General features: G+C 42.6%; 1 protein-coding gene across 1 annotated transcript in view; it reads right to left on the reverse strand.

Annotated features, from left to right (window-relative positions):
* LOC109963810 (protein kinase C epsilon type-like) overlaps positions 1 to 19,758 on the reverse strand; it is a 47,852-nt gene that overhangs the window by 4,531 nt on the left and 23,563 nt on the right. Inside the window, exons 3-12 of the mRNA XM_020606664.1 lie at positions 18,463 to 18,631; positions 17,444 to 17,478; positions 17,214 to 17,302; positions 16,717 to 16,849; positions 16,481 to 16,623; positions 16,214 to 16,310; positions 15,833 to 16,116; positions 15,505 to 15,678; positions 9,631 to 9,785; positions 537 to 675 (exon numbers count right to left, since the gene is read on the reverse strand). Of these exons, the coding sequence (XP_020462320.1) occupies positions 537 to 675; positions 9,631 to 9,785; positions 15,505 to 15,678; positions 15,833 to 16,116; positions 16,214 to 16,310; positions 16,481 to 16,623; positions 16,717 to 16,849; positions 17,214 to 17,302; positions 17,444 to 17,478; positions 18,463 to 18,631 (1,418 nt within the window). The remainder of the gene's footprint in view (positions 1 to 536; positions 676 to 9,630; positions 9,786 to 15,504; positions 15,679 to 15,832; positions 16,117 to 16,213; positions 16,311 to 16,480; positions 16,624 to 16,716; positions 16,850 to 17,213; positions 17,303 to 17,443; positions 17,479 to 18,462; positions 18,632 to 19,758) is intronic.

Consider the following 19,758-nt stretch of genomic DNA (forward strand, 5'->3'; position numbering starts at 1 on the left):
TTCTACTAAATACTGAGCAAAGGGTCTGAATACTTATGACCATGTGATATTTCAGTGTTTCTTTTTTAATAAATCTGCTAAAATGTCAAAGATTCTGTTTTTCTGTCAATATGGGGTGCTGTGTGTACATTAATGAGGAAAAAAATGAACTTAAATGATTTTAGCATATGGCTGCAATATAACAAAGAGTGAAATATTTAAGGGGGTCTGAATACTTTCTGTACCCACTGTATTACTTTACGTACCCACTGTATTTCCTGACGTATAACAGCGACAGTCTGGAGACAACCAGTTCCACTTGTTTTGATGCCGTCCACAAACAAAAGCACAGATGGTTGCAACACAACTATGTAATAACACTTGCAAGTGTAAACATAGCCACAGTCGACAACGTCCTCGTTCGGTATGACACAGTGTAGTGGCAATGGGAGAAAACAACTGTCCAATCAGAGAATGTGAATTAAATACACAAAAGAGGCAGGTCTGTATGTGTAGAAACGGTGTAAAGATGTGTGTGTGTGTGTCTTTGGGGTCACCTCAGGTGCAATGTAATCTGGCGTCCCGCAGAAGGTGGTGGTGGTCACTCCGTTCAGGACGCCCTCCTTGCACATCCCGAAGTCTGCCAGCTTACAGTGACCCTCAGCATCCAGCAAAATGTTGTCCAGCTTTAAGTCTCTGCAGAGCAGAAGGGTTGTCCAGGTAAATAATGGAACAAGCAAAGAAACATTTTATTATTTGAAAACATCACACAGATATACTTTGCACACACACACACACACACACATCCTGACAAATAAATATGGGCTCTTTGAGCTAGTTATTAATTGTTACTGTCTCAGTTTAACCTAAAGACATGTCCTGCACTTGTGTGATGAAGGCTTCCCTCTTTTTACTCTTTGAAATTGGTCTCAGGTTTATCTGGATCAAAGGGCAGGAGAAACATGCAGCGGGAGCCTGGGAAAGGGAACAGACCTGGGAAAAGAGAGAGAGTTGAAGGCTGAATGGGAGAGAGAAAGTCTGAGATAAGAGCAGCAGTGTTGAGAGATGACAGGGTTGGTCATGAATGCAACTGCTCTGGGCTTGATGGTTGATCGCTACAAAAATGTCAACATCTCCTCGATGCAGCCACTGCAGCCATTCAGCCCGAGGTGTTTTCAAAAATACAGCCGCCCTGACAAGCCAGGGAGGAGATGGTGTGTGTGCTCCTGGAGTCACGAGCTTATGCTGTTTTGTTTTTGTAAGCCCCGAAAAGAAAAAGGTATCTTGTTTGAGAGCTGCTGTAATTTGTTATTGAAATGTTTGCTCTTTACTGTGCTATCATGCGTCGCTCTGACAGGCTATTGATTGCACTATAGAAGCTGTGAAAAGAAAAAGAGAGCTGCTGATTATGCACAGTCCCTCAGGTAAAATCCAAATAAAGTTTCTGCATCCTCAAGCAGCTGAATTTCCCTTTTCAAACAAGTTCAAGGACTGGTATTTCCATCGATCATTCTGTGTTTTATGTTAAATTTTTAAAAATGAATTAACTAATTAGAAATAAGTAAGTAAGTGATATTATTCATCAGCTAAAGCAGTAACTAATTTGGCCCCAGACCCTGGGAGAGACTGGCATGCTGGGAGTCTTTTGTTAAGGTCCCCACACCTTGGATCAACCTTTCAGCAACACTCACCAAATCTATTTCTACTTCTAAATGTACCGTTAAGCATACTTGTACTTGCTTTTTTTCTTGTTACCTGTATGTTCAGTATTGGGCTGGGTACAAACAGTTTGTGGCGCCTGTGACACGTAGGTAAACCATGACTGGTATGCTACTGCGCCTCCAGTCTTAAGGAACGCTTGACAATTCAGATGCAGTGCAGCTTGACATTTGGCTTTGAGTGAGTTTTTCTTAATGCTTTTGATCAGGTTCTGGTGGGAAAAATACTGAATATTATAAACACTAAACTAAACTAAACCCAAACCTTCGCCTGAAAAAGCTGAACTTGACTCGGATTTTTCACACAACACATGCAAATTGAATTATGCTGTACAAGAGTGATGATTAATGTTTAGCTGTTTAGCTTATTCAGGTTCATTGCTCTCTACATTGCTTATGTATGCTTTCATTTTTCTGAGCTCTGCATGAAATGCAAGATGTTCTTCCCTTTTTCCCAAAACAATGACAGTCTTGTACTGCTGACTGGACTGGCTAAAGCTAAAAGGCACATTGAAGAAGGAAAGAGCAGCATTTGTTCTGTATTGCCCCTGATGAGAAATTAAACTGGTGAGCCCCCGGCTGCCTGTTTGGATATCTCACCTCCAGGCAACTCCCAGAATATTAAATCTGAATTGCATGCCTGCAGCAAGGCAGAAACATAGCATATAAAACTAATGTATCTGAGCTTGAATCTAAATGGCTGCTGACATTAATCTTTGTATTACACATCACCTCGCTTTAGGGCAATTCAATATTAAGTGTCTGCAGGTGTCCAGGGGCACTAATGGAATGATATTTATTTATGAAAAGATGTTTTGTTGTGTTGTTCATAGGATAAGAGGTGTGTCAACAGGTGCTAATGATCTATGCTGCAGAACCGCAAATGAGCAAAAGTCTAATAATCTTGCATTTATTATGTTATAAACTTTATTACATTATTGCAGAATAATTGAATTCCAGCTGTGATTCCCTGGACAGATCTTTACTGCTATCATTATGTGTTCTAATCTTTTGTATTATTTGTGTGATTAGTTTCTGTTAGTGTTATGAATGTTAATGAATAAACTGAAAGCTTAAATTGGAATTTAACAAGAAAGTTTTCCTGCTCTGAACCAACTACCAGTTTGCCTGCTTTATTAAGATGGATGACCACTAAGGTCAAGTTTTTCATTTCCAGGCCCAATTACACATTTTCATCAATTCCCGATACGTTTTTATGATGTTTTGACCCAGTCTTTAAAAACATATAACCACAATGAATAATTAACTTATGTGATAAACATTAAGGAGATATGGACCAGGACCAGTTTGGACAGAAAATGTTGAGAACTTGTTTTAGCATTTCAGAACTGCACCTCATTAAATAAACCTTTTTGATCAGGAAGAAAGGGGCCGATCTAAATATTATAACTTTCACACTAGCAGGATCACCGGGCTCCAACTGAAAACCATTTAGGAGGCTCAGTATGACAACCTTTGGATACGTGTGCTTAAATACAAGTTCCAGGCTTCTGCCAGTCTCAACCAGAAAAGGCAAACCCTCCTGACCCCAGATGGGTCAAGCTGATGAAGAATTCATACCGTCAGTGTGGAATGAGCTGATTTGAACAGCTCTAAGACATGAATAAGACATTACATCTACATATCAAAACATATCTAACAGATGACACATCATGTTTTCATTGTAAGAAAGTTGAGTCCCTTTACTTGACAGATGTTCCTGGGATGGAATTCTGTGGGAACTGTTTGATTTGAGTGCAACTGATTTGATTCAGATGCTGTTTAACATCAGTGTCACTGTGTTTATAATATGTCTACCTGTCTATTAAAGGAGCTTTAATAACATACAAGAAATTCTGTCAATACGCCTCACTGTCCAGACACGCACACACACACACACACACACAGCAATCAGGCTCGATTGAGAGCATTTCCTGTGTTTCATGTTAATCTTGAGTGATTTTTCCATTACGTCCTCAGCGGCAACCCCTGTGCGCTGTGACAGCGAACCTCTCTCTCTGTCACTCTCTTGACTCCAGCCCTCCACCCTTCTGTGTCACTTCATGTTCCAAACACACATCTAGGGGGTATCGCACAAAACTAATAAGTGATTAAGCCAGGATTTTCCAGTGATCCTGGCCTGATTTAGCCCTGACTCAGCTGCATGAAAGCAGGGTAAATTAAGATAAATTAAGCTACTATGGAGATTTATTCTTTGCAGCTAGCCTGCTCCAGACCAGGCTAACAGGCTCTTTTTCATTTAAAAAAATCAAATTCACTAGTGTTTAACTTTGCTTTTAAGTCTGAAACCAAGCAATGACTACAGCATGGCAGACTGTGTGATGATGTTCTGCTTACGTCTTGTTGACACACTTATGCGTACATGTGTGTGTCTACACAAACCCTCCAACCAGTCTAAACCTGCTCCATCAACAGCATCACAGTCAAACATTACATACTTGTTCTCACAGATTTCAGAAGCACTGAAAAACAGGAATGAGAACAACATGCTACCGTGCATAAATGTTTTTCTTTCCTCTTTGCCAAGTGAGGTTCGTAGTGATAGGAGCAGAGATGAGGGGCTGGGGGGCGAAAAGACCAGCATCACAGGAGTGATGGAAGACAGCGGAGGGGGAGGAGGTAAGGAGAGAGAGTTAGAGAGGTGGTGGTGGGGGGACAGGTGGGAAGGGAGGGAGAGAGAGAAAAGAGCAGGGACATAATGTTCCCAAAGCAGTTGTTGTTGAGCCACGGATGAGAAAGCGAGAGACACTGAGAGAGGAGAGAGAGAGAGAGAGGATCAGGTAGCTCAGTCAACACAGCCATCATGAATTAACACGCAGTGTGTGTGTTGTCCCTGCCAACCTCTGACACAGTAATATTCACTATCAGCACAGCATGCCTGAGGAAACGGTGCTGAAAGACTGAATCATTAATCTTAATGTCTGTGAAGGCCAATTGGAGTCCGTCTGGCTTCAACCTCAGTGTGGAAATTAATTCTTTCAGGAGATGAGCGAGAACAAGCCAAGAGCTTTAAAGAAAATACTCTGCTTCTCTGAGATATGATTTGATCAGAGAATTAAAACTTAAAAGTGGAGTCTTTGCAGTTGAAAGAACCTAAAACATCATGTATTTTTAAGAGAGGCACCATAGTTGTTTATCTCTTCGTCTTCTCTTCTGGTATTTACATGCAGAATGGAGTCAGCACCATCTAAACTCTGAAAATCTACCCAGTAAAGTCAGACGGAAGATCAATGAAGGCTGCAGCATTCACACTCACCAAAAACGTGTGGAGAGGTGGATAGACAGGTGTAGTCATACTGTACCATCCCATTGTTCTGTAACCTTAGAATGCACCTGTGTTTACGTTAAAAACCCATTAAAAAGCACTGAACTGTCCAGAACCTTTATATCAAATCACACCCATGTCTGCTGATGTAGATTTAGAGAATGAACGGAGAACAAGATGGAGATATTCTATCATGTGTTTGGGCAAACGCTTCGTCATATTGTAGCTGACGTGACTGCTGGGGGTCAGCAGGCTGCTGTACTGTCATAACAGAGGTATTTGTCCCCTTTCGACTGAGGTGACTCAGAGACAGACTCTGGGTGGAGTACCACTTTAAAACATGGGCATGTAGCCTCAGCCCATCAAAAACAAACATAAAACAATAAAGCTCTGAGGTTTGGGCTTTAACCTCGATGATTGATTTGGATTAAACTGTACCACACACACAAACATTCACACCGCAACCCCCCTCTTTATTAATACAACCACTGTAACAACCTGTGTGAAACGACGAGTGCCGGCTCTGCAGACACCAAATGGTGAATTTGGTGCTGCTCTGAGATCATGTGGCCAAAACAACATAACAAGACAGGATTCTGAAAAGAACAGAATTATCTCTGACATCCTTCATTTGTAAACTAGGAAATATAAGCTCTCTGTGACTTTGTTTTGGGTCAAGATTCCATTTTATGCAACATCTTGTTTGTGTCTCATGCTATTTATAGTGTGTTTGAAGCGCTCTCTTCCATCTGATTTTATTTCCACTACTGGATCTATGCTCTGTGGTTTGGATGTCTGTGCTGGACCACTGGGCGTCCTGGGACCTTTATCACTCCCCTGGCTGTTTTGGGTCTACACACTGAGTCTGCAGATTATTAGGTAACCCTGGCTAAAACTCAGTCTCATCCAACAGTCCTGCAATAAATCCTCCTTCAAGAAGGTGATAATGTTCAGTTCAAACTGTTTCACAGGTGTTGACGAGACAGGGGCTGTCGGGTGCTGTGCAGATTGTAAAGGACCATTTGTCTTCCCACCCAGCAGGTGTAGTAAGATTAGTCTCTTATTCCTTCAGCCAATTCAGTGCCACATTATTATTTAGGGTTTTTTGCATCTGATTTTGTTGTACTTGTTTCTTGTTGTTCTTACACTTTGATTGTGTATTTTATTTTGTAAAAGTGGTTTAGAAAAGTGCTATAGAAATAAATAAATAAAGTTTTACTTGCTTACTGTCCTTTTTAAAAAAAAGATAAATATGAATAAAAGCTTACAAAAAAGTAAAACTGTCTTAGGAGCTTTGCCTTTATACTGTATACTATAACTTTAAAGCTCTAATTTCATGCTACAGTTAAAACCTCCCATGAGTCTGTGTTCTTCTTGTTGATTTGAAATAATAAAGCACTTCTGTTGGTTTTTTGGTCACATGTTCTAATTGAGTAATTAATGGAACGACATGTTGCACTGACCTTTAACTTTTGAGCACAGAACAATACACCATTCATGTTCATCACTTCCCAGACTGCTTCCTCATTCTGCCGACTCTGTGGATGCATTTGTGCATGAGGAATGTCATGGCATCATTTTGTGTCTTCACGACTTTCAAAGGCAGGTACACGGACAATGATGGCAGTAAACGCACATACGCCAAACCCAGTGCACAGAGCACTGGGATGAACTGGGACCAAATCAACCATGTCTCAGCTAAATCATTTCAGCAGAACCTTTCTTTCTTTTGTTCGAACAAATATGTTGCATTTAGAGCAACAAAGACACCCTCCAACAAAAGTGGTAGTCTTTTTGTTTGCATTCACTGTAAATCAACACAAAATGGAGCCAGTGTTTAACAGCAACAATAGAAGCAGTTAATTTAATTATTACAGACTCAAACCTCTATCACCTGCCTGAGGACGTGGCTATTTGTTGACCTGTGACATGCATGTATGTTACACAGTTTGGCCCACAGTTTTGTTTTGTTTTGTTTTTTTGGCAAAGCTCAGTAAAGCATTATCTTGAGACAGCTATCAGTGTGAGGACAACTGACTGGACAGTTCTTTCTTTCACTTAGACATCAAGACAAACCTGACTGGACTAACAAACAAGTCATTGATTTGACACTGGTCTTTGCTGCTTATATCTCTGGGCTTGTGTTTAGGGAGGCAACAGTGGTGCAGTGGGTAGAGCAGTCGTCTCCCCACCAGAAGGTTCAAATCTCGGTGCCAGCAGTCCATGTGTCAAAGTTTCCTTGGGCAAGACACTGAACCCCCTTTTGCCCCCGATGGTTGAGGTGGCGGGGCAGATGGCTACCATCAGTTCTGTGCCGGAAACAAATTCCTTGTGTGTAACATACTTGGCCAATAAAGGTGATTATCCTTAGCATCATTTATCTGGAGCCTGCTACTGTTAGGGACAATCATGAGAGCAGGTGGCAGCCTCTGAAGAACCAAGAAACTGAGAACATCCTCACTTCTTCAGAGGACTGTTTGAGGACTAAGCCTGTGGTTAAGGTTTGGGTTTAAACAGGTAGTCGTGATGGTGAAGCTTAAGTTTCATGCCAACGAGGAGAAGCGTTTTCATGGTAAATGCAGGTGTCGGTGAACAGGAAACCTTGTCATAAACAAAGCCAGAACACACCTCAGATTCATGAAGAGAAAAGCCTGGACAGAGGAACTTCCATCAGTTATTTCTGGGAGCAAACAGCCTGAACCTGCACCAAGTCTCTGTCCATCACAATGGTGTTATGATTCAAGCAGCATGTTGCTTTTGTGGGGCCAGCTGTGTGTTTGCTACTGGTTGACAATGATGTTATGACTGAGGAGTCCACAAAGACAGATCGTGGTTCCTGACTGTGAGGTAGTCCCGACCTGCAGATGAACACGGCGCACGTCCAGGGCCAGAGTTTGAGTTTTCACAGCTAATCTGAAAAGAATATTCAGCCACTGTTTTTCATTGTACACAAGGACCCACCACAAACATCACTGTGTGTCAATTTCCTGAAGGATCTGAAGCAACAACAGCTCAACAACCTGACCTCTCTTGAGCTCGGCAAAACTTATGTAACATATCTGGATGAACCGCTGGTGTTCAAGCTCCATCACTTCCACATTCATTCTGGTACACACAAAGGTAACGAGGACTCTCTGCTGCATGGTAGATGATGGCCCCATCCATCACTGAGCACACTGATAGGTCACGTTTGAAATGGTCCACTGGTGTGCTCACATAATGTACATGCTCATAAATCATGATTGATCCCAACACTCAAATACTATAGGTTATCCCCACTGCTTTCTTTCATTTATCAGCCCCATCTCATCAATATGTGACCTGCCTTTGAATATTAATCAGCAGAGCTAAGCTACAGTCTATCAGCCATGACACTGTAGGGTGTGTGTAACATTAGAGGAACATAGTCACATGTTACGTAAGCTCACTACCTGCCTGATGCTGCGGCGAGAGACGTCTCTGTACTGAGAGAAGACCCTTCACTGCTGCTAGTCACAGTTTAGGTTACTGTAGCTCCTAGCAACTATATTTTATCCCACAACTGCTGTGAGATCAGTTCCAATACTCTTCATTGTTCAGTGAATTTCACATGCCACCGTACCATAATTACCACTTGTCACCACAGAGGGCGCTGCTGTTGCTGCTGCTCTGCAGCAGGTACAGTCTGGCTTTAAACCTCTGCAATGACACATTTATGCTGATTTCAGTGAATTGCTTTTAAAATGCTATATTAAAGTTAACACAGCAGTGAATGTTTGATGTGCAGCAAGCGGCAGCGGTGGAGCTTTTAGGTAAGCAGTGTATGCAGCCATGCAGCTAAGAATGGGCAGAGCACTGACAGCCGAAGTACACCGCCATGATTGTTGTTAGGAGTGTGACACAGACACTGGACAGACAATGCAAATCTAATCCTACTTTAACTAGACTGTATGCTTTATAAATGTAAGTAAGTTCCTTAGTTTGTTTTTCCACCTTGCCAGGCCACATGCTGTCTGTAGGACAGTTTCTCACTTTCAGTTTCACACCAACATGAGGTCAGTGCACCTGCTTCACAGATCACCTGCTAGGTCAGTGTTTGTTCTGTTAGATAGTTTATGACATGGTGATTCAACAGTCAACCAATGCAACAAAACAATCAAACTGAAAAGCTGTCACACAGGGTTGAGCAGTGCAGCAACAATGATCACATCTGACATAGTCCGTTATCATGTGAAACACACCGCTAACAGGATGGATTAGGGTAAACACACATAGTAGGACCACGTTAAGTCGCAGGAAAGAGGTGAACACTTTTGATCATAACAGCCACCAGACTGAGAAGTGCTTCTTATTCAGGATGTGGGGCACACAGGCCACACAGTCTGTTGGAGGAGCATGACAAGATGATTTCTAGCACTAAGCAGACTGCTGAAAAATGAACTATGGATATTTCATTTTAAAGCAGTGAGGCTCAGTTATTGATTATATTCTTTGTCCCAGGAATTCTCCTATATGCCTCATAACAGAGATGCATGTGTCAGTTGGAAGTGCTCAATCAAATAAGCAGCATGTTCATGCTTCACAGTAGCTATACCAAACAGTTACACAATTAAAAATGCAGCTGAGAAATCTGACACCCACTGTAATGTGGTAATACACCATGGTTACCTGTAAATGACTCCATGCCTGTGCAGGAACATCAGGGCAGATGTGACCTCAGCAGCGTAAAATCGAGCTCGTACCTCGTCAAACTTTCTCGATCGCTGAATCTGGAACATCAGGTCACCTCCGTTAACGTACTCCATCACAAAGAACAGCCGGTCCTGAGAAGGAGAAGAAAAGAGACAGTTACTGACTCAGCATGTAATGAGTGACTACAGTGGGTTCTGATGTTAACAAACATACAGACCTGCTACGTGTATTTAATATAGACTGATGGAATAGCTGTGAACGTCTTGATTCGTTTGACAAACAGTCTAAAACCCAAAGACACTCTGATGGACAGCACACGTAGGTAAACTGTGATGAGCATTTCTCCTTATCGAAAACATTTTCAAGCCTTATTGATTAATCTCATAAAACATTTAGACCTAAAACGATCTGGACAGGTTTTACTTTTGGAATGAGATTCTGAAAAACTCTGAATGATATAATAATATAGTAAAATACTCATGTCAGTAACATGTTGTACAGTAAATGTGTCACTTCCTTTAACTGATTGAAATGAATGCAAACTAAATTTGAAACTGCTGGAAAGATTCTACATATTTATAAAAGTCAGAATACAATAAAAAATGAAAATAAAAAAATAAAAAAGTAAATGAAAAAGATTCTGGGACCAGTGCTGATTGTTTCCACTCCAATAGGACCCTTCCTGTCACGCACACACTCTATACCGCACCCTGAAAGCTCTATTCTCTTGGTACTGCAAACAGGCTCCGGGGGGAAGATGGATGGACATTTTCCTGCTCACTTCCCAGAGCAAGAGCAAGAGAGAGAGTGTGTGTGTTGGGGGAGGGTTGTGATATAATCAGAAACCAGAGGGAGTTGTGTGAGAGCCATTGTGTCACACAGGTGTCAAAAAGGTTAAGGTGACAAACACAATATATGTATGTATAGTATAGACGACATATACAGACGGTGACCAATGAAAGGAAACTCCTGACTGGGTGGAAATTTACACAGCAGGGGTCACTGATCAATCAGCTGATCATTGTCTTGATGATCTGATTGATCTTTTTATTCCCAGACACTGCTCTCCAGAGCCAAAGGTGGCGTCTTCACATGTCTTGTTGTGCCCAACAAACAAGACACAACTGTGTTTGGAATGTGTTGCAGGCATCAGGACTGAAGCGAACGTTTTGAACAAAGAATAAAGTTGATGAGGTATCATATCAAATAATGTGCTGCTGAATTGTTTTCAGTGTAATACAGGACACGGATGATTTACTCATCGCTATTTTCAGTTTTAATTTGATTTTACATGCCATCCCGACTTTTTCTGGTTTGGAGTTGTACGTAAGTGGCCGGCTAGTCCACGTCCGAGCTTTTTTCTCTCTGCTCCTCCTGAAAGTGACTTTAAACTGGATGCCAAAACAGTTTGTTTAAATGGAGCCAGAGACCCAGCTGGTCCCTGCCAATCAAACATGAATAAGCATTTCCTGAGTGTAATTACAAATGTGCAGACACTGGACATGGTTACACACACACAGATGTGTCTTTTTATTGTTGTAAAGATGTGCATTGATATAATGCACATCTTTACAACACCTATAATGTCTGTGTGTGTGTGTGTGTGTGTGTGTGTGTGCGCATCCTCTCTCTATTCCACTCTGCTGTAATGTACATAAAACAAGTCTCAACTCACATCTCATGTAACTCAAAGTCCATTATCTCATACTTTCTCTTTCTTCACTAACACACACACCCATGCTGTGTTTTCATTCCTTGTGGGGACTTTTCATTCATTTCTGTAGACTTATCTTAGCCTTAACCATAGCCACTGTCAGTTTTCCACCGTTAATAAAAGTCCTAACACATCACGTTTAGCCAAGTAAAATGCCATGGTTAAGCTTAGTGGTTAAGGACTGTATTATGACAGTGAGGGTCCTCCCAAGTATAGAATCAATCAAGTGTGAGTGTGTGCACTCCAAGACCAGCATCCATACCTCTAGAGTAATGACTGGAGCTTTGAAAAGTACAATGCTCATCCAGTGTGCATTTGTTGTTCTTGCTTGCACAACTCTCAGTGTCATTCCTCATGATGACTGACAGGAGTTAAATATGATGGTGGTCCTCTCACAGAATATCTTCTTACTCTACATTACCGTAAAAACAAGTGAGCAATTTTCATTGGCTTAAAAAAAGCTGTGTGAGTGAGTGTTTCATGAGAAACAGATTTCCAGGAAGGTCGGCTCCTTTAAAAGCTGCTATGAAGTGAAGTGTGCAGTCAGGGTGTGTGTGAGTATAAGCTAAAGACAAGAGGTAGATGGTTTTCTTGTGTATTTTTGTCCTGTGCAGGACGTGTCCCAAGGTTTTTATGTCTCTTAGTGACAGAGAAATGCTCTAATGACACTGCCTGTGTACGTGCGTGTACACTGTCTGCACATCTTGACTGTGTGGACAGACTGAGAATGTGTGAACACTGCACCAGGAGAGCTGGATGGCAGGTGGATGCCATGAAGTAGAGCTTCATGAACGATATCGTGTTAGCATAGGGATGGGGGAGAATGGGATGGATGGGGCATTTTAATGACATTTTAGAGTTTTTGTGTTTTTTCAAGGTGACAAGTTTAATGTGTACATTTAACAACAAATGAAAATCGATCTGACCAAGGCCTTACCCTTTAACAAAGGCACACTTTTGCACTTACACTTTGCAATATGTAACTTTCCCTTTTAGTCTTTGACTTTTACAGTTTGTTTGTTCAATGTTTAACTCCTAAATTGGTTAAGATAGTTATCCTAGCTTAGCTTCCTGCCTGAAAACAAAACAAAAGGTTATTTTAAAAGTTAAAATGTTGCTTTTTAGAAACAACAGTGTATTTAGCTATTTTACAAGATGCTCATGAAAACTGACAGCAGCAGCTGGTTTCCCACCCCTGCTTTCAGTCATCTGCCACATCTGTATGACCCTCCTGACTCTGTGCCTGCCTTCTCGCCTTCTTCTCTATCTGTCTTTCTATCTGTCTGCATCAGTCCATCAGTCTCTCTTTGTCCTAGGCAGCAGAGAACAGAGGTTCATTAATGCACCTGGCTGGTTTCTGGCAGTCTCTGCTGCCTCTGATGTCCACCAATTACAGCTCATTAAAAAACACTCTTCACTCTACTCTGTCCTGTTCCTTGCCTCACTGATTTATTTATTTATTTTTTCACCAAACCCTCCTACTTCTCCTCTTTTTATCATCTTTGATGATTCCAGCTTCCAATGATGTCGTCTTGAGCTGTTGCTCTGACAAAAAGATGCCATTTGAAGACATCACCTATTGCTCTAAGATACTGTTATGGAGATATTTCACTATATTTGGATATTTTATACACTAAACAGTTAATTGAGGAAATCACTGGCAGGTTAAAGAATAATGAAAACGTGATTTTTCACTTTTTTTTTTTAAATCTGCACATGCTCAAGAAAACCCCAGGACCAGGGACTTGTTAGGGTTCAGCTCTTTTAGCATCTGTTCAGGGCTGTGAAGATGGAAGGATGGTGATGATATCACTGGTCTGCTTAGCACGGACGATGAGCCGAGGAAGTGTGTGTCTTCTGTTCAAATAATGACCCTTGTAGAGGGCACCAGAGCTTCTAGGACTGTAAGAGCAGCACTGTCCATGTTGGACCCATCCGTCATCACTATGAATCAAACTAATATGAAGTCCAGTGTTCAGCTAGAAAGAAATCTATTACTGCCACATTATATGTTACATAACTACTTTAAAGCACAATAAAAACAGAGACCCTGCTACAGGTTTGAACCCACCACTGAGCTCTACTGTTGAATCCAATGTTATGCTGTACTGTCAAGATTCATTAGCACAATTAGTATTGTTATGTGAAATGTGACGTGTGCCTCCTATACTATATACAGTATATATACGGAGGTGGGCTTGTTTATTGTAATCACATCAAGACCAGAGCATGAAGTGTGTGTTCCAAGGGGAGATGGGTGGTGAGGGTGGGGCACACAGCATACTGAATACACACCATGTCCCTGATAAGGATCAAAGCAGTTATATAAGGGACACAATCCCTTTGTTTTGTCCAAGAACACAATCCCAATCACCCCCGACTGCCTGAGTGCGTGTGTCTGTGTGTCCATTTCTGCTTCAGACAGGCTGATGTACAGAAAGAAAAAATAATGAAGTAAATAATGGAAAATAAGACAAAATACAAACGTCATCTGTTGCTCGCTCTCATCCATCCACCCTGCAGACATTTGTGTTTGCTTTGGAGGAAAATAACAGGAATAAATAAATTGAACAGGACTTGGCATCATTACGCTCAAGCTCCAGGGACATTAAGAGAAGATAAACAAAAGATGCAGCTCACAAAATGTCCCGTTCATCCACATTTAGCCCCAGTTCTCCATCATGGCTGAATCCTACAGAGCTGCTGCAGAAAGCACAATGGAAACATAAATCTCTGCACTAAAGTTCACGCATCAAGACTTTCTTTCTTTCTTTCTTTCTTTCTTTCTTGGAAAAAATATGCTAAATGCTGACAGGTCATTCAACTTCAGGTTAAAACCAAGTTGTTCTGAAAACAAGACTAACTATGGAAGACAAGTCACCTAAGGCGGCGGAAGCAGGTCAAATGATCTCATCCCACTGTTCATGGGATGCTCTCCAGACATTTCTTTAATCTTCACTGTGACACAGGAGGCAAATCGCTCTGCTTTCACACAGGTGAGGTTATAATACACTGGCAACACCTCTGGTTACTGGTGTAACCAACAATGTTCATGCTGCATCTGTTCTTGACAAAAGTTAAGTACATTTCTCAAAGGTCTTCAGTCTGTTTGGTGTAAAATGTTCAGCTTGCTGCCTACGTTTGCAGCTCGTGGCCTGACTGAGAGAAATCAGCACCCATGTGACGTTCTCAGCACCGTCAGGCTCAAGTTACATTGAAAGGAATCAGCTCATCAACGTGTCACCTGTTGCTTTAAAAGTCGCCAGATTGGAAAAAACGTGCACACCCAGGAGTCACACACACACGTAGCCCTACATGTACTATATATATACCTTCTATATGTTTCCTGACAGGAACACTTATGCCACATACAATAGATCAGTGCCCTTTGTGAGTCTGTCATTGTCCACTTACTGTATAAACGCACAAATTAGCTGAGAAGTGGAGACGATGAGAGCAGAGTAGAGTGTGGAGGAGAAAGCAAGAAGCCGGAGCTGAAGGCAGACGCTTCACTGTTGATGTCAGTGTTAAAGCTGCTGTCCCAAAACATGAAGAGTGAACTGAAGAGATGTTTACATCATCTGCTCAGCAGGTACCGAACAGTGAAGCTGAACTGAGGGCAGCTGACCTCTGGACCAAACAGGCGTGATGTGAAGTGAATACTGAGCAGCTCTCTTACTGTTACAGGCAGTCGTATAGGGTTATACTGTTCTCTTATTCTACCAAGCTGGCATGTTTATATAGTAATACATCATCTGCAAAGGGACCTGACATCTTACAATTCTGTAGTCACTTCAGATCTGAGTGTAAATGACCGAGACTTAAAGGTTAATGTAACCTGTTCAAAAAGCAGTTCTTTCTTATTGAAATTCATTTTAGGTGTTTTTTCAGATCAGTGATTCCTTCACTTGTTGTTTAATTGTAATCAAACGTCATGTGGTCGGAGAACAGTTTCACACAGAGACATTGTTGTGTAGATCTTTTCCCAGACTGTGGATGTATTTTTATTAGCTGCTCAACCATCGAAAGCAACAGACTCAACTGTGGCCTGATGCTGCCGCCTGGGGGTGCAAAGTATGTCTGCACATGTGCCTTGGTGTGTGTGTGTGTGTGTGTGTGTGTGTGTGTGTTCCTACTTTAGTCTGGAAGCAGCAGAAGAGCTGTGTCAGGTAGGGGTGTTTTCTAGCCAGGGCCAGGATCCGTTTCTCGGTCAGGGTGCAGTCGACGTCGTCGTCCTGCAGGATCACATCTTTCTTCAGCACTTTGACGGCGTAAACCTCATCGCTGCCTTTCAGCTCCGCCAGCATCACCTGGTCACATGACACACAATAGTCAGAACAGCCGCTCCTTCCATTCACAGTAAAATGTGGGGAAGGAAGAAGAGATGGATACAAGACCAAAACACAAACATAACCAGAGCTGAAAAGGAAACAGGTGGACAAAGGCTAGAGGTCATACACTCACCTTTCCAAAGCTTCCTTTTCCCAGAACTTTGATGAACACAAAGTCGTGCAGGTTCATCCTCTTGGTCTCTGGAGTGCTGCGACCTTTGACCTCTCCGTTCTCTCGGCCCTCTTCTCCCTCCTCGCTGCCACTGCCGCCATCACCTCCTTCGCCTGGTCCTCCATTGTTCATTTCCTCTGTTACTGTAGCAGCAGATGAGGAGGAAGAGAGGGGGTGTGTTTTGTGCTCGTCTCCATGGTGGTCAAACGACAGAGCTTTCCGGATGTTCTCCAGCTCCTTTCCATCTGGACAGAAATACATTAAGATGAGCGCTGGTGTATTTGGTCATTTGGTTTGGTTTGATGGAGGTTAAAGTTCACGTGTGATGGTCGGAACTTCTACCCTGGTCACACGGGGAGGTGGGGGCGGACTTTGAGCGGTCGTCTTCTGCCTGAGGCGTCCCTGATAATGGCTGCTGGGGGTCCTGACTCTGAGGAAGCTGTTCACAGGCAGCACACGTCTATTAGTGTCCTCATGGCTAATGTTATCATCCTCATCACGTTCTGTCTACGCATTAGCATCTTCTTTTGTAAAACTTTAGAATGAATCCTGTTAGCAAAAATATTTCAATTCCTAAATTTGTTTTTCTAAAACTCGTGGATGACTCACCTTTTTCCGCCTCTGAGCGCTGTTGGAGATCTTGTCTGGCGTGACTCCGAGGTCCGAGAGGACCTTAGCGATTCCTCTGGCGTCCACGCCACAGTTGGGGGCTACGTTACTCTCACAGCGCCTGTGTACGTTCACTTTACACACTGATACAAACACACACAGGGCGAGAGTTAGCATGTATAAATTCAGAAGAGACACTTGATCCAGATCAGGCTCATAAAGTGCATCTGTCCTACCTTTACACTGGAGCCCTTGTCGCAGCAGGCCCCACAGCAGAGACCCACAGTGGTCACAGAAGGTGAGAACTTTAAAGTTGTGGATGCTGAACTTGTGCGGCACGTTCACACTGAACCTCTGACAGCCGACTGTCTGTGAGAGGCAGGAGAGACAGTTAGAGCAGGAAGCTGGGGAGGTGAGCGAAAATGCCAGCTCCAAACTGTCGACTGAGAATCTGCAAAATTAAGTCAACAGGTTTCTGGTAGTATTGATTATTAAAGTCATGCTTAGTGGTCAAGATGAAGTCATACAATCTACCGGATGAACTTGTGAACATGTCTGATGTGTCACACGAGGCAGAGCCCTGCTGTTTACTTGCTGTGGAGCATGTAACCAGCATTTCTTATGTTTCTTCTTTCTAAAAGTTTAGCATTAGACTGATCACATACAGAGAGCACAAGATGTCATGTAATCTTAGCCACTGTGTTGACTCTAACGATAGTCTGTTTGTTTGTACCTCCCCGACCAGGTCCTCCTGCTTCTTCATCCCTGCACACTTGGTAATGATCAGCTCATGGCAGCGCTTATGGACCACACAGGTACACACTGGAGGAGCACACACACGGACATATGAAGCACATTTAGAGGGCTACTGAATGTGTCTGAAGTGCCTTCAAACATAAATGACTAGACACACTGGACTACAGGAAAATACAGACTAAGATGCTCCAGAAAACATTATCCCACCTTGACACTGGTAGCCCTGCTTGCCTAAGACGCCCCTGCAAGTCAGAGAGAGAACATGTGAGAGAACAAACATGAATCAGATGAAACTGTTGTGAAGAACAAGTGGTGATTTATTATTCAAGTCTGGTGGTTATAAACTAGTCCAAACCTGAGCACTAATCTCTGATGTTGCTAGCTAATTCTATTGTACTACTGAACAAGAAACCCACTAAATCTAATATATTGACCCTAAAATGGGACATTTTATTGCAAAGCACAACAGTGGGTCTCCACAAACACTCTGCATGCTGCTGTGTCCTTGTTGATTCACCTCAGAACCCTGAAAACTGAAGGATTCTATCGAACAGTTTCCTTCTGATTACACATCAGACGTTCTTCCAGAGCGTAGCTGAGAGCGAGCACAGCACCGAGGCCACGTGCCTTTCATGTGAGTGACGCTGACACAGTTTGTTGGTACGAAAACAAACACAGCTGGCTTTGTTTATTACTTCACAATGCCCACTGTGTTTGCATGTAAACAAGCTGGGTTAAGGCAGGAAATCAGAGAGCACATTCAAAAGCACTGCAAGCCGGGCGACTGCATGCAGCTGCTCAGCTGCTCAGTCCGTTCCCTGATGTAGCACCTAGTGCTCTTTGAGCTGGTAGGTGCTTTATAAATAAATGTTATTATTATTATATTATTATTCCCATACTGTTACCACTGTGATCACTTTCAAAAGTACTGCAGTTATAATGCTGCAGCCAAAAGAGTCTTTTCCTGCCTGTTTCCTTTGAGCCTTTGTACTTTTGTTCATATATGTGTGTGCATACTGTATAGGTGTGTGCATAGTTTGACCCACAAGACTGGATCAAAGTTTTATTTTTGAAAGCAAGGTTTTGCCATCAGACTTCCTCCACACACCAGTTTGTTTGACAAACTGGCTCCATCTGCCAGTTAAAAACTTAAGAGTAAATGTATAACACTGAGGCATGTACTGTGTGTACTCATTCCATGTGATGATGACTGTGTGCCCCCTCACCAGATGAAGTCCCTGCAGTGGGAGCAGTAGGTGGGCTGTCTCAGGTAGGTGGCCATGAACTTGTGCCCGTTGACCTGGTGGACCCTCCGGCGGACAGCACCCTGACGCTTCCTGGGACGCATCCGCTGCCGAAACACACGCTCCTCATTCTCAGTGGAGCCTGTTGCAGCTGCACACACACACACACAATCAATATTGTGGTAAATGTACAGTATGTAATATTAGAGGCATCAGTGGCTTTTGATCATGTTGCTACTTGGTGACTTCTCTAAAATCTAAACCAAGTGAATGTGCATGAGCTGCAGTGAAACCCTGACATTCAGCTCATCTTAGATGTATGATACTACAGGCTTTCTGAACACTGGTGATATGAACATCAGTCAGATAAATGAGCAGCATATGCAGGGTTTGGTGTCTCCCATTTGTGCTGCACTTACACCAGGTACACACTAGATGGCGGTGGCACCGTGTCACTGATGCGGTTGTGCCCTTGAAGATGAATTGATCTTTTCCTTTTCACACAGTCAGTTACAATGTCGGCCTCTATCTCTCCTCCTCTTCCTGTTTAATTAGAGAACGTGTTCCCAGTGGAGCAGCAGAGGTTTCAGTTACTGCTTGACATGGTTAACTCACTGTGCAGTACTTTCTTTTAGTGCCACCTTCACTCCACCAAACATCTGTTGACCCTCTGGGACTTTTTGTACAGTACATTTCTTATTTCCAGTCCTGTCCTGTCTTCAGTCTTACTCTTCCAGCCTCTTCTCTGCCTTGCAGCTGCTGCCTGTTCCAACAGTGTTACATGGTGTGATAAGCACGCTGCTCCCCTGTTATGTCCTCACAACACCCCAAATGTGTTCCAATAGTGTCACTGTAACAATGAGACAATGTGGACAACGAGCAGCAGGACCATTTAACCATTAGCTAATGAGATTAGAGCCTGAGGTCTTGAACTCCAAGAGGCTGCAATGTTTACTACAGTGATTGAAGGAGCAAGCACACTGACAAGTCTGCTGCTCAACACCTGTGGAAATCCCCACATACTTTTCACAATGCTACATTTAACACGGATTCATGCACATTTTATGCACCTTTTTGTTACTTTGCATCTTCCCTATTAAACCACCTATTTTAGTAGCACCTGGGTCAGCAGTCTTGAGTCCTACCTCAGTTCTCCCTCATCCTCCTGGTGAGGGGAACTAACCATAACAGTTTATTCACTTACTTTTAAATCTTTTGCACCCTTGTGAGAGCTTAAAGCCCAGCATGTCACTGCACCACTGACCGCCATCCTAAGGC

This window comes from Monopterus albus, unplaced genomic scaffold (genome assembly GCF_001952655.1).
Source record: "Monopterus albus unplaced genomic scaffold, M_albus_1.0 scaffold80.1, whole genome shotgun sequence".
NCBI lineage: Eukaryota > Metazoa > Chordata > Actinopteri > Synbranchiformes > Synbranchidae > Monopterus > Monopterus albus.